The sequence below is a fragment of the Hypomesus nipponensis genome, chromosome 24 (assembly GCF_054491055.1).
Source record: "Hypomesus nipponensis isolate SF chromosome 24, ASM5449105v1, whole genome shotgun sequence".
Taxonomy (NCBI): Eukaryota; Metazoa; Chordata; class Actinopteri; order Osmeriformes; family Osmeridae; genus Hypomesus; species Hypomesus nipponensis.
The window spans coordinates 4235970-4248414 of NC_140384.1; the positions used below are offsets into that span (position 1 = coordinate 4235970).

General features: G+C 48.9%; 1 protein-coding gene across 1 annotated transcript in view; it reads left to right on the forward strand.

Annotated features, from left to right (window-relative positions):
• The window catches only part of LOC146232793 (uncharacterized), a 43097-nt gene that overhangs the window by 6171 nt on the left and 24481 nt on the right, over window positions 1-12445 (forward strand). The window contains exons 6-9 of the mRNA XM_084690013.1: window positions 1152-3155; window positions 7902-9803; window positions 11070-11252; window positions 11871-12110. Of these exons, the coding sequence (XP_084546139.1) occupies window positions 1152-3155; window positions 7902-9803; window positions 11070-11252; window positions 11871-12110 (4329 nt within the window). The remainder of the gene's footprint in view (window positions 1-1151; window positions 3156-7901; window positions 9804-11069; window positions 11253-11870; window positions 12111-12445) is intronic.

Sequence of the window (12445 nt, forward strand, 5' to 3'; positions counted from 1 at the left end):
AGAACTGCTTAGATAAATCACCATGTCGTAATACTCACTCTGAGCCAGTGAATAGACAAAGTTGTGTATGTTACTCAACCATTGTTAAGATTACAAGCCCCAGGGGTAGATTCTGTGAAACAGCCTCGAACACAAGGGATCTCTTTATACTGGGGAAGATTTTTAGAACCATTTCATAGTAATACCACAATTCTGTAGAGTAGGGTGAAGTTGTCTCACCTCTTCAAACTCGCCTTCATCTGCTAACCCCTGCTTCCTACCCTCCACTACATTACTCATTTTGCACAGTTTTTTTTACTAAAATGTTCTGTTTTGTTTGATACTCTGTCTTTTATCGATTGTTTGGTTTGTTTCAACACTTGTAAAGCGTCTTTGAGTATCTAGAAAAGCGCTATATAAATATAAATGATTATTATTATCATTATTATTATTATGTCTGTACTACTGTTAACAGCTGTTACAAACAGCAACGTGACGAAGCATCCTTGTTTACACATGGACTCTCTCCATGCCCCATACTCTCATGGAAATGGTTGGCCATTGATCTGTGCTTGCTGTGAACGTAGTTATTCACAATTTCACTTCAGTTAATGACAAATTGAAAATGTTATGATTTCAACGTTTTTTTTTGGGGGGGGGGGGGTTCTATTGAGACATTGCTAGGGGATCACAAATGCCTGTGGAGACACCATCATAGATTGGCACACGGCCGCTCACTGTGTGAATGGCATAAGTCTTCTGAGGACAGTGGGACATATGTGGACCAGAAAGCCTAGCTTTCAGAGTTGGTTCCTTGCTCCTTGGAGAGTTGACGAACAGGAGCGTGTCTGCTGGATTCAGAGAGAATGTTCCACTGTGTGAATCCTGGCAGACAGAGGCAGCTGTCATCGTCCCGCCAATACAGACATTGCCAGCCAGGCGGCCTTAGACAGGAGGTGTCTAGTTTGAAAATAGAAGCAGTGATCCAAGATGAAACATGAACATGGTCTCCACAACAAACAAAAAAAACAATTGATACGAAGTTGCTGTATACTGTGACCGATATGAATACTTTTTAAGAACTACTAGATCTGATAGTAAATGTGTTTTGTTGGAGGCTTTTTTTCCAAACAGCTTTGACAGACATATTCTCTCTCTCTTTGTCCTTGTAGGAAAGCGGGATGTCATTAACCAGACCACATGGGTTGACGTGTCAGTGATAGGTGTGACTACAGACTCCCCCATCATGGCTACCTCTACCCTTCAGCCAGCCACAGCCCTCGCTCCCCAGGACAGTAGCCCCACCCCTCACTCCCCTGAGGCTGCGTCCGAAACGGACGAGTCCCCTGAAGCCGTCCCCTCAGAACCACCATCCATGTTCTCCACAAGCATGGCTCCTCCTCGTCCCACACCGAGCCTGGACGACGACGCCCTCGAGGAGGTCACCACCCCAAAGGCCCCCTCACAAGAACGGACCGCGACCCCTACCGCTGTCCTCAACGTCGACGACTTCACCGCTAAGAGCCTGAGCTTGGTGGAGTCGCTCCCTCGGGGAGATGTGTTCCCAGCACCGTCCACCACAGCAGGAAGCCCCCCAGTTGTCACAGCTCGGTCCCCTGCCACTGCTGCTGTGCAGGTCGGGAAAGTCCCCCAGGAAACCACCCTCCCGTCCTCCAGCGCCTCCACCCAGGCTCCAGCGGGCAGCAGTGAGGGGTCCGTTTCTGGACGTCCTACGGCCGGGCCGTCGAGCAGCGAGGCTGGGGGGAAATCGTCCGAGGCGACGGAAGAACCAGAGGATGATTCAGTGATTCTCGTTGGGACGATTCCACCGGATGTTCTTTTCGAAGTGGCCTCTCCGAGCACGGCGCCCATGTTTGTTGTTGGCAAAACCGAGGAAGCCACTCTGGACGGACTCACAACAGAGATGACCTCAGATCTGTCAGACTCCACAACAAAGCCATCTGTTCTAGTCACTTCAGAGGAAATAACAGTTGACCTCACTGGACACACTTCTTCAATCGAGAGTCTCACGAGCTCAACTCTGTCCTCGAGTACAGATACTATACTGGAGGAAGACTTCCACACAACCCCCTTCCCTGCAATTGACTATGGTCTGGATCTCTTCTCCTCTGAGGATGAGATACAAACCGGAGTGTATGTGGAAGCCTTGCCACATACGAAGCCAACAATCACCTCTGAGGAAACGACGGATGACCTGGCCGGACAACCCACTTCCATTGAGAGTCTCACTGTTTCAATTCTGTCCCCAAGAACCGGGGCCACAGCCGAGGACGGTATCCACCCAACATCCCCCTTCCCCGTGGAGATCCTAACCAGCACCCCAGACTCTAGTGCGAGCCCTGCTGTTCATTCACCGCAGTCCCCATCCCCTCAAACCGTCGTTGTAGGCCAGGTGATATCTTATCCTGACCCCAGCAGTGGAGAGACCATCAACAAACCAGACACTGTGGTAGACTCAAGTGCGAGCCCTGCCGATCCTTCATCACAGTCCCAATCCCCTCAAACAGAAGCTGTAGGCCAGGTGATATCTTATCCCGACCCCAGCAGTGGAGAGACCATCAAAGAACCAGACGACTCAGAGGAGACCTCCACCACCAGTGTGTATCCCTCAACCACAAACCCTCCCATGACCACAACCACCTACATGTGTAACACAAGGCCTGGTGAGATCTCAACACCATCTGACTTAGAGCCCTGGGAGGAGCCGACAACTCCATCTCTTGAATCCACATCGGATCATTCCACCATAGACCCGAGACCAGCAAACGTGGAGACGAGGCAAACGCAACAAACGGCGTCGAACGAACCCACAGCTTCTCCTGCACCTGCGACCTCCCGGCGCCCTTCGTCGGTGACCTCACCCTCGACGACGACAGCCGCGGCCGTCCTCATCGACGGCGACATCTCCACTGAGGACGTGACGTCTGGCGTCAGCGTCATCGACGAGTCTACCACTCGCATCCCAGAATTCCCCAGGGAGGCCTTGACTGAGGGGCAGGAAACGGGACCAGACATCGACACCGAGTATTTCTCATCCACTTCCATGACTTCCTCTGTGTACGTGCCCACGAGTGCCCCATCTACAGTGGCCCCTGAGGGACAATCCATCCAAGTCACTATTGGCCACGATGACGAGCAGGCAAAGAATGAGTCAGGTAAGGATCAATTCTCGTGTCTTTCGATAACTTACTGTTTCAATTTCCCTATTAGCCTTCTTGCATTTTTATTGCTCCACAACTTGTGTGAACTTTAAATGATTCTACTGTCTCAGTATTGCACTCATTCATATCTTATTGATAGCATGTGAGTGGATCAATATTTTAAGCGTCATCCTTTTTGTGGTACTTCTGATCGCTGTTGAAGCATGCTAGCTAAGACAAAGTCCATGTCTTGTTCAGTTTGGATGTTGGTCAACTCGTCCAGGTTCAGTTCATGTTTGTAGCTCAAGTTTCAATCCCATTGCCTGGAAAAGATCAAAACGTTGTCTAATTCGAGTTAGCAGTCATGCGGCGGACATGGGATTGTTCTCGAAACCCTTCCCCCGAAGCAGTTCCGTCTTCTCCAGTGTCAGGTCAAATGTGTTTGGCTTCTTTGATGAAGAGTGCCTTAACCTCCTGCAGAGAAGCTTCAAGCCGTCTGTGCGGCCGTGCACCGGCGTGCATGCGTGTACAGTACAGGGGCTGACAGTGGAGCCTGTGCTGTCCAGGGTCCTGAAGTGGAGGAACTGACTCTTTGCCAGTGAGAATGTATAGAGGGAAGGAGTTTGGTGCTGCATTCACACAGACACAGCGGATGTAGCCCTGGGCTGTCTACAGTCGGCTTAGCATGTGCTGTTCATGGTGACACCATGGCATGGGACACGACGAACCAAACAGGTTTTTGTTTTGGGATTCTCCTGAGGTTAATTACAACCTATGCCATGATACCTTGGGTTTTAGTTCCAAACCTCTACTCAAAGCAATTATAGACCCTGGAAATAATCTGTCCGATTTCATTTTGGGGCATGGAATCACTCAGAATCACTCAAAATAACCATGTGACAAAGACTTTTCTTGCCCTGCCTGTGTGTGACTCATGTGTAATTCTAGAATTTAGCTCAAGTCATCATATGCTCATGGATCAGTTCATGGGCATTTTACAGTTAGTGGTTTGGGCACTTTCCGTTCCTTTCAGCTCAATCTGCGTAACAAAATCTGTGAGGCGTTGTACTCAAGTGCATTGGCTAGGCAAGTGGTGTTGTTATATGAATCAGCGGCATGACGTTGTAGGTTCTCCACTTGGAATTGAGTTTGAAATGCTTTACAGTTCAGACTTTTTTTATTCGTGAGAAGGCGGCTAGTGGCAGTCACACACACTGGTGACATCAGGTTATAGTTTTTTTTTGACACCAGAGATGACTCATGTGTTCCTGAGCCTCAGTGCTCTCTGACTGCAGGGCCCAGGCAGTCAGGTGGACAGCTGGCACAGTGACACTCAGTAGGTCCAGCTGTCAGCTGGCAGGTCCATGGGCCCTCAGCACAGGTGATGTGGGGCCTCTCAGAGTGTCTGCCAGTGGAGTCTTGAGTGCGGCAGCAGTGTGTGTGTGTGTGTGTGTGTGAGTGTGTGTGTGTGTGAGAGTTTTCAGTCTGCATGTGTTTTTCTCTGTATTAGGTACTAAGTGGTGTGTTTTGGTGTGGTCGGTGTCATGTGTTGTGTTTTCGCAGTATGAAGTACGTGTTTACACGATTCGATCTGGGAGAGCGTGTGTGTGTGGGTGTGTGTGTGGATGTGTGTGTGGGTGTGTGTGCGTGTCATTGTGTGTGGGTGTGTGGGGGTGAGTGTGTTTGTGTGGGTGTGTGTGTGTTTGGGTGGTGGTGTGTGTGAGTGTGTGTGGGTGAGTGTGTGTGTTTGGGTGGTGGTGTGTGTGTGGGTGAGCCCCAGCCTGGCAGCCAGAGAGCAGCTTGGCTGTCTACCTGAATAAGCACAGATGCCTTTTAGTAGTCTGGACACCACCTCAGAGGTGATGTCACCACTAACAGTAACGTCTCCCCTCTCCGTGAGGACAGAGAAGAAGAGCGCAGAGAGGGGGATTATGAGTAGGTCCCGCGTCACCTCGTTTGTTAGGGACACTCGTTTTAACGTTCCAAGTCTGTGGGGAAATGTTCTGGAAAATATTGTGCACTATTTGAATATGGATAGATGTCACATTGCATTATAAGTTCACAGTAAACAAAAGGCTGATGGATTTACAATGGATGTAGATGAGAACAGATGTTATAATGATCCTCCACGGAGAATTGTTTGTTTGTTTTCATTGACATGTTGCAGCAGTGGGGGGTGTTGTCTGTTTTTCATGGAGAAAAAGCATCTGACACGTTAAAGACGTGTTGAAATATGGATACATGTGGATGCAGTCATGTTGAAACTGCACAACACAAAACAAAGATGATTGATTTGGTCCCACCAGAGCAGGGAATAATTGTACTCAATGTCACATTCAAAAAGTGCCTGTTCTCTATTGTTTACTTTGGCTTTCATATTAAAAAAACCTTTGTTTCGGTGTGTGCTCTGATCATATCGTCCTTGTTCTGTGTTATGGCTGAGTTGCTCCAGAAATCCAATCGCACAAGTGCCTACTGTACCTAACCACCAAATAAGAGTAATGATTTACGAGTTGTGAGGTGAGGTCACGATTTGCGCACAGCGAGGCATCTGTGTCTGCAGTCACAGGAAAGGAGCGGCGATGGAACCGTCGCTGGCTGTTCCAGTGTTGGTTTTCATTCAAACAGATGTGTAATATAGCACCAGGACCTTGGACACTGGTCATTCGTGACGCTCAGAGGGACTGCAAGGTTTATTCCAGAGAGTAGACAAGAAAAGGTGGTAGGAGTGGAGAGGAGGAAGCGAACACGGGTTGGTAGGGGTTTCAACTGAGGTAAGGACACTTCAGTAGAGAGGGAGGTGTGTGTGTGTCTATGTGTTCGTGCGTGTGTGAGTGTAAAAGCAAGGAGTGGGTTGTTAGACCCCTGTGTTCCCAGGTTGACTAGCCTTAAAACAGATGTCTGCCTCTGCCGTGCATGACTCTCACAGGGGTTCTCTCTCAGAGGCACTAATCTCTCTGATCCACAGCTGGTGAGAAACGCCTCTCCTCAAACGGAAGACAGGGAGCTAGACAGACCGAGATAGAGGGGGGGATTGATAAGGGGGTGGGGCCAGGAGAGGGAGGGGGGGGGGAGGGGGAGGGAGAGTGAAGACAGGGGGTGAGAGGGAGAGAGGAATGAAAGAGAGAGCGGAGCGGAGCGCAGTGGAAAGGAGGAGTGTGCGCAGCGCGAAGAATCCTTCCCTCCTCGTTGTCGCTTGGATTGTAACACGTAAACCATGGTAAACAAGCAACCGGCCCAACAATACCAAACTGTCTCCGAGAGACCACCGCTGAGACCTCTATTTGTCCAAACCATTTGCCACCTGCTTTCGACATAGCTTGGGTTGCCGTGGTGAGGCCAGACAAGGGCGTGAAGTGTCCGCTGACTCACGACATTTGTTATTCATTTGAGGGCAAAGAATGGGAGTTGTCCATGTGTGTGTCTTTTTTTTACCGGGGCAAGTTATGTGTGTTTATGGGACACGCAAGCTCCTCTCCAGGGAGACTTCTCAGACATCCAGAAGGAGGCGAGTCCTGTCCAGGGCTGGTCCCCCTCATTTGCAGGCCCTGTTTGCCTTGCCGGGTAGGGCAGGAATAGGATGTCTGTCTTTGCTTAGTGCTTCCCACTTCCTGGAGCTTCTAGAGAGACCTTCCAACACACAGACCAGGAGCTTAATTTCCTCCTGTGGCCACCCTGGTTCATTTGAAGTAATATCCCCCCCATGGGAGATAGATATTGAGGTCACATCTTTGCCAAACATGGTCACCTTGTTACCTAACAAAGTACTCGCACTGTAAGTTTGAGTGCATTTTGATCTTAGTGAACGTTTAGGAAGATAGTGGTTTGTGCTAGAGGTTTGTGATTGGTATTGCTCCTTTGTTCACTTTGTCGTAGAGGGCAAAGGACATGAGGCAGCTGCTGATGTATGAGATCACTATAGGTCATTGAGCCGTTATGTGTGTGGTCTATGGCGTCGTGAATGTTATGATGCGGGAGGCCTGAAATATGTGAAGAAATCGGTTCACTCTGCGTTGAGATAACTGGCTGCCACACAGATGTTTTACTGAGGCACAGTCGTGTGTGTATGAAATGGTTATTGAAGAACTGCCAAACACAGTAACATATTTTTGTCATTATCAAACTTATAAACATTTAGAGACAAATAAATTCCCAGAAAATGTCCAATTACATATTTGAGTTCTCGATAATATTTGTATTCCAGATTCATTTCGGGCTGCAAATCAGAATTGTGGTTTGGTTGAAATTCAGTCAACAGGAAGAAGCAAGATAGTATTTCACAGTTCCCATTTAAATATTGTGAGGGTATTATGTGGTGATGTGTTTGTTTCTTGATGAAAAAACACTTTTGTCTAGACACAACCATGTGAACAGGAACTGAACAGGTCCGACGGTTTTGTGACGCCTGAGTGGCCCTGAACAAGTTGACAAAACAAGAATGTGGGATTGCTTTTTTGGGGGGATTTCCATTTACTGACTGTCTACACACAGCCTCAGGCAGTCACCTTTACAAAGAAACTGAGGAGGCTAACCAACTGTCTCAGTTCATGAAGTACAAACAGGACTGTGTTTTCATTCTATGTAGCCTACTTTCAGTATTCTTTCTTGGGAACATCTTTAAACATAACATGATAACAAGATGTTAACAAATATTACTAGACCAGGACCTAAGACAATATATCACTGACCAACTCCTCCATAATCGAGGTAGAGATATAGTACCATATAATAATATATTTGTTCCTTTTCCTCTCTTTTCAGATGGCTCTCAGTTCCCGGTAATCCCAGTAGTGCCTGATCAGGCCACGCCCTCCCTGGTGGATGGGGAGCCAATCCTGAGCAGTGGAGACTTTGACCTGTTCTCCTCCGTCGCCGTCACCATCACTCCCACCCTCAGCTTCGTCAACGGCAAGCATGATGTCACCCTGGAGCCTCAGAGCAGGGAGGTGGAGAAGGAGGCCCGAGGAGACCAGTTTGAGAGAGTTTCCCCGGCTGACATGAACCTGACCAGCCCTGGAGACAGTGACCAGACAGCCGCCGGGTTTGACTACTCGGTAATAGACCTGGGCTTGACTGACCGTCTCAATGCCACGGAGGAGATCTTCTCGGATCGCACAGAAGACCCATTCTCGACCACCACAATGCCAGACGTGACAGTTAACCTGGATTATGATGATAACAAACAAGACATCAGTCCAATGGTGGAATCCACCCCCCCTGGTCCCCTCCCCGACCTGAGTGAAGGAATCCCACAGGGCCCAGTGCCGACAGACACGAGAGCAGATGTGACGGTGACCTCGACGCCCCACGCGTCAGCGGAGGGGACCGCTCGGTCGGATTCAGGGCAGACAGCTGCTGCCGCAACGCCAGCCGCTCCGGGCCTCACACAGGGACCCAGTGACGTCACAGCTACCTCCAGGGGCACTACGTCCCCTGTCACACCGTCTGGCAGTGCGGTGACAACAGCGACATCCCGTGCATCCACCACTTCTGAGGAAACCTCGGCTGTCGTCACCACAGCCGGTCACCCGGAGGAGGAGGGGATAAAGGCGTCCACCACGGAGGGCGATGGCGACTCCGAGGGGCCCCAGGGGTCTGGAGAAGACTCCTCCACTGCTGAACCACGCGTGGCCACAAAGGACCCAGAGACTGCAGAGGGAACAACAGACCCATCTGTTTCTCCGGATGTTTCTGTTTCCACTCGGAGCCCCTCGCTTACTGTCTCCAACCCAGCCTCTGGGGACGGTGACACACAAACACCGGAAGCTGCCACGAGTGACGTCACAGGCTCTTCATCTGGTGAGGACGGCTCGATACAGGACACACATCCCCCTGAGGAACAACTCAGCACTACGCCGCCTCCGCCGATGACTGATGGCCAGACAACCTTAGGAGAACCCATCAAGATGGAGGTGACATCCTCCACAAAGGAAGACACCACAGAGTTACCTTCTGTGATAAGCCAGGACCAAACTGTTACTCAAACCCTGTCCGCTTCTCCTACTGTTGAGCAGGCTACTGGAACCGCAGTGCCCACACTAACCGATGATGAGGGCTCAGGACATAAAGCACCAGATATGTTCACAACCAGCTTCCCACAATCCGGGACAGACACATTTGTTGGTGCGAGTGTAAGCTCAGTGGACTCCACACGGTCCAATACACACTACACAGACGCCCCAGCTCAAACCGGACTAACAGAAAGCCCAGGGAAACCTACTGCTGAGGTTTCTACGGACAGGGAGAGTACTGTAGATAAGACAACTGCTTCTCCAGTGACAGAATCTGATATCACACATGGTTGGCCATTGTACAGCACTATTGAAACAATATCTTCCACCATGGCATCCCTAACAGACTTTGTCATACGGCTCACGAGTCAGGCACCGGAGCAAGAAGAGGGGACGACAGGTGGAGAAATGTCGTCCGTCACTCCTGTTGTTTCGGAGGAGGAGGCTTCAAGGGACCTGACACCTGATATGTTCACTGAAGAGACCTCAACATCTTCTTCAACATCTTCTCTCTACGGCACAGAGAAACCAATAGTGACAGCATCCTCACATGAAACAGGAACAGCAGATATGTCAACATCAGCCATTGCTGCAGCCTCCTCTCTGTTCAGCACTGAGGAACCTGCATCTATGACCCAGGAAACAGCAGAGAGTGAAGCCACAGACAAACCCTCAGTTACTCCTGGAACTGATGTGACAGGAACCAGCTCTACTCTGACATCTACAGAAGAGGAGGGTTCAGGAGACCTGACCCCTGATATGATAATCCAGACTTCCTCTGTTACACCAGCATCTTCTCTGTTCAGCACAGAAACACCAAGCGTTGCTACAGTTACTGTCAAACCAACTGAGGAGGTGGATCCCCTGAAGGTTGAAGCTACCCCTAACCTTATCAAGACAACCTCAACACCTAAGGAGCAATCTACAATCATCACATCTGCTCCTTCAACAGACACAAGCTCACTGTTAAATCCTTCAGCATCTTCATCGTCAGATATAAATGTAACTGCAGAGGACTCCACATCAGCCATCACTCCTGAACCTTCTGAAGGCTCCTTGTCTTTATCTGGAGTTACTAGTTCATCCTTCATTTCTACAGAGGTAATTAAAATGGCCACCACAGCTATGCCAGAAGAAAGGTTTACTGATGAAGAGGTGGACTATGAGAGTTCAGGAACTCCAGCTGTTGTGGAATCTATCCCTGCAACCATCCCTTCTGTTGCCTCCACAGAAACAAGCTCAGTATTAATACCTACAGATGATGATGTTTCAGGGACCCTGAGTCCTGATATGTTCTCTAAAGATACTGCTACTACCACCATTACTTCCCTACATAGCAGAGAGAAACCAGTAATGACAACTGCCTCACATGAAACAGGAACAGCAGACTCATCAAAGACTACTGCTACTGGAGCCTCCTCTCTGTTCAGCACTGAGAAACCTACAACTATGACCCATGAAACAGCAGAGATTGAAGCCACAGATAAACCGTCAGTTACTCCTGGAACTGATGTGACAGGAACCAGCTCTACTCTAACATCTACAGATGAGGAGGGTTCAGGAGACCTGACCCCTGATAAGATAATCCTGACTTCCTCTGTTACACCAGCATCTTCTCTGTTCAGCACAGAAACACCAAGTGTTGCTACAGTTACTGTCAAACCAACTGAGGAGGTGGATCCCCTGAAGGTTGAAGCTACCCCTAACCTTATCAAGACAACCTCAACACCTAAGGAGCAATCTACAATCATCACATCTGCTCCTTCAACAGACACAAGCTCACTGTTAATTCCTACAGCATCTTCATCTTCAGAAATAAATGTAACTGCAGAGGACTCCACATCAGCCGTCACTCCTGAACCTTCTGAAGGCTCCTTGTCTTTATCTGGAGTTACTAGTTCACCCTTCATTTCTACAGAGGTCATTAAGATGGCCACCACAGCTTTGCCAGAAGAAAGATTTACTGATGAAGAGGTGGACTATGAGAGTTCAGGAACTCCAGCTGTTGTGGAATCTATTCCTGCAACCATCCCTTCTGTTGCCTCCACAGAAACAAGCTCAGTGTTAATACCTACAGATGATGATGTTTCAGGGACCCTGAGTCCTGATATGTTCTCTAAAGATACTGCTACTACCACCATTACTTCCCTACATAGCACAGAGAAACCAGTAATGACAACTGCCTCACATGAAACAGGAACAGCAGATTTGACAGCAACAGCCATTACTGCAGCCTCCTCTCTGTTCAGCACTGAGAAACCTACAACTATCACCCAGGAAACAGCAGAGAGTGAAGCCACAGACAACCCCTCAGTTACTCCTGGAACTGATGTGACAGGAACCAGCTCTACTCTAACATCTACAGATGAGGAGGGTTCAGGAGACCTGACCCCTGATATGTTCACTAAAGAGACCTCTGAAACCACAGTGTGTTCTCTCTTCAGCACAGAGAAACCAGTAGTGACAACAGCATCACATGAAACAGGAACAGCAGACTCGTCAAATACTACTGCTACTGGAGCCTCCTCTCTGTTCAGCACTGAGAAACCAGTAGTGACGACAGCATCGCATGAAACTGGAACAGCAGATATGACAGCAACAGCCATTATTGCAGCCTCTTCTTCGTACAGCACGAAGAACCCTACAACTATGACCCATGAAACAGCAGAGAGTGAAGCCACAGACAAACCATCAGTTACTCCTGGAACTGATGTGACAGCAACCGCCTCTACTCTAACATCTACAGATGAGGAGGGTTCAGGAGACCTTACTCCCGATATGTTCACTAAAGAGACCTCTGAAACCACAGTGTCTTTTCTCTACAGCACAGAGAAACCAGTAGTGACCACAGCATCACATGAATCTGGAACAACAGATTTGACAGCAACAGCCATTACTGCAGCCTCTTCTCTGTACAGCACTGAGAAACCTACAACTATCCCCCAGGAAACAGCAGAGAGTGAAGCCACAGACAAACCCTCAGTGACTCCTGAAACTGATGTGACAGGAACCAGCTCTACTCTAACATCTACAGATGAGGAGGGTTCAGGAGACCTGACCCCTGATATGATAATCCAGACTTCCTCTGTTACACCAGCATCTTCTCTGTTCAGCACAGAAACACCAAGTGTTGCTACAGTTACTGTCAAACCAACTGAGGAGGTGGATCCCCTGAAGGTTGAAGCTACCCCTAACCTTATAGAGACAACCTCAACAACTAAGGATGAATCTATAATTATCACATCTGCACCTTCAACAGACACAAGCTCAATATTAATTCCTACAGCATCTTCA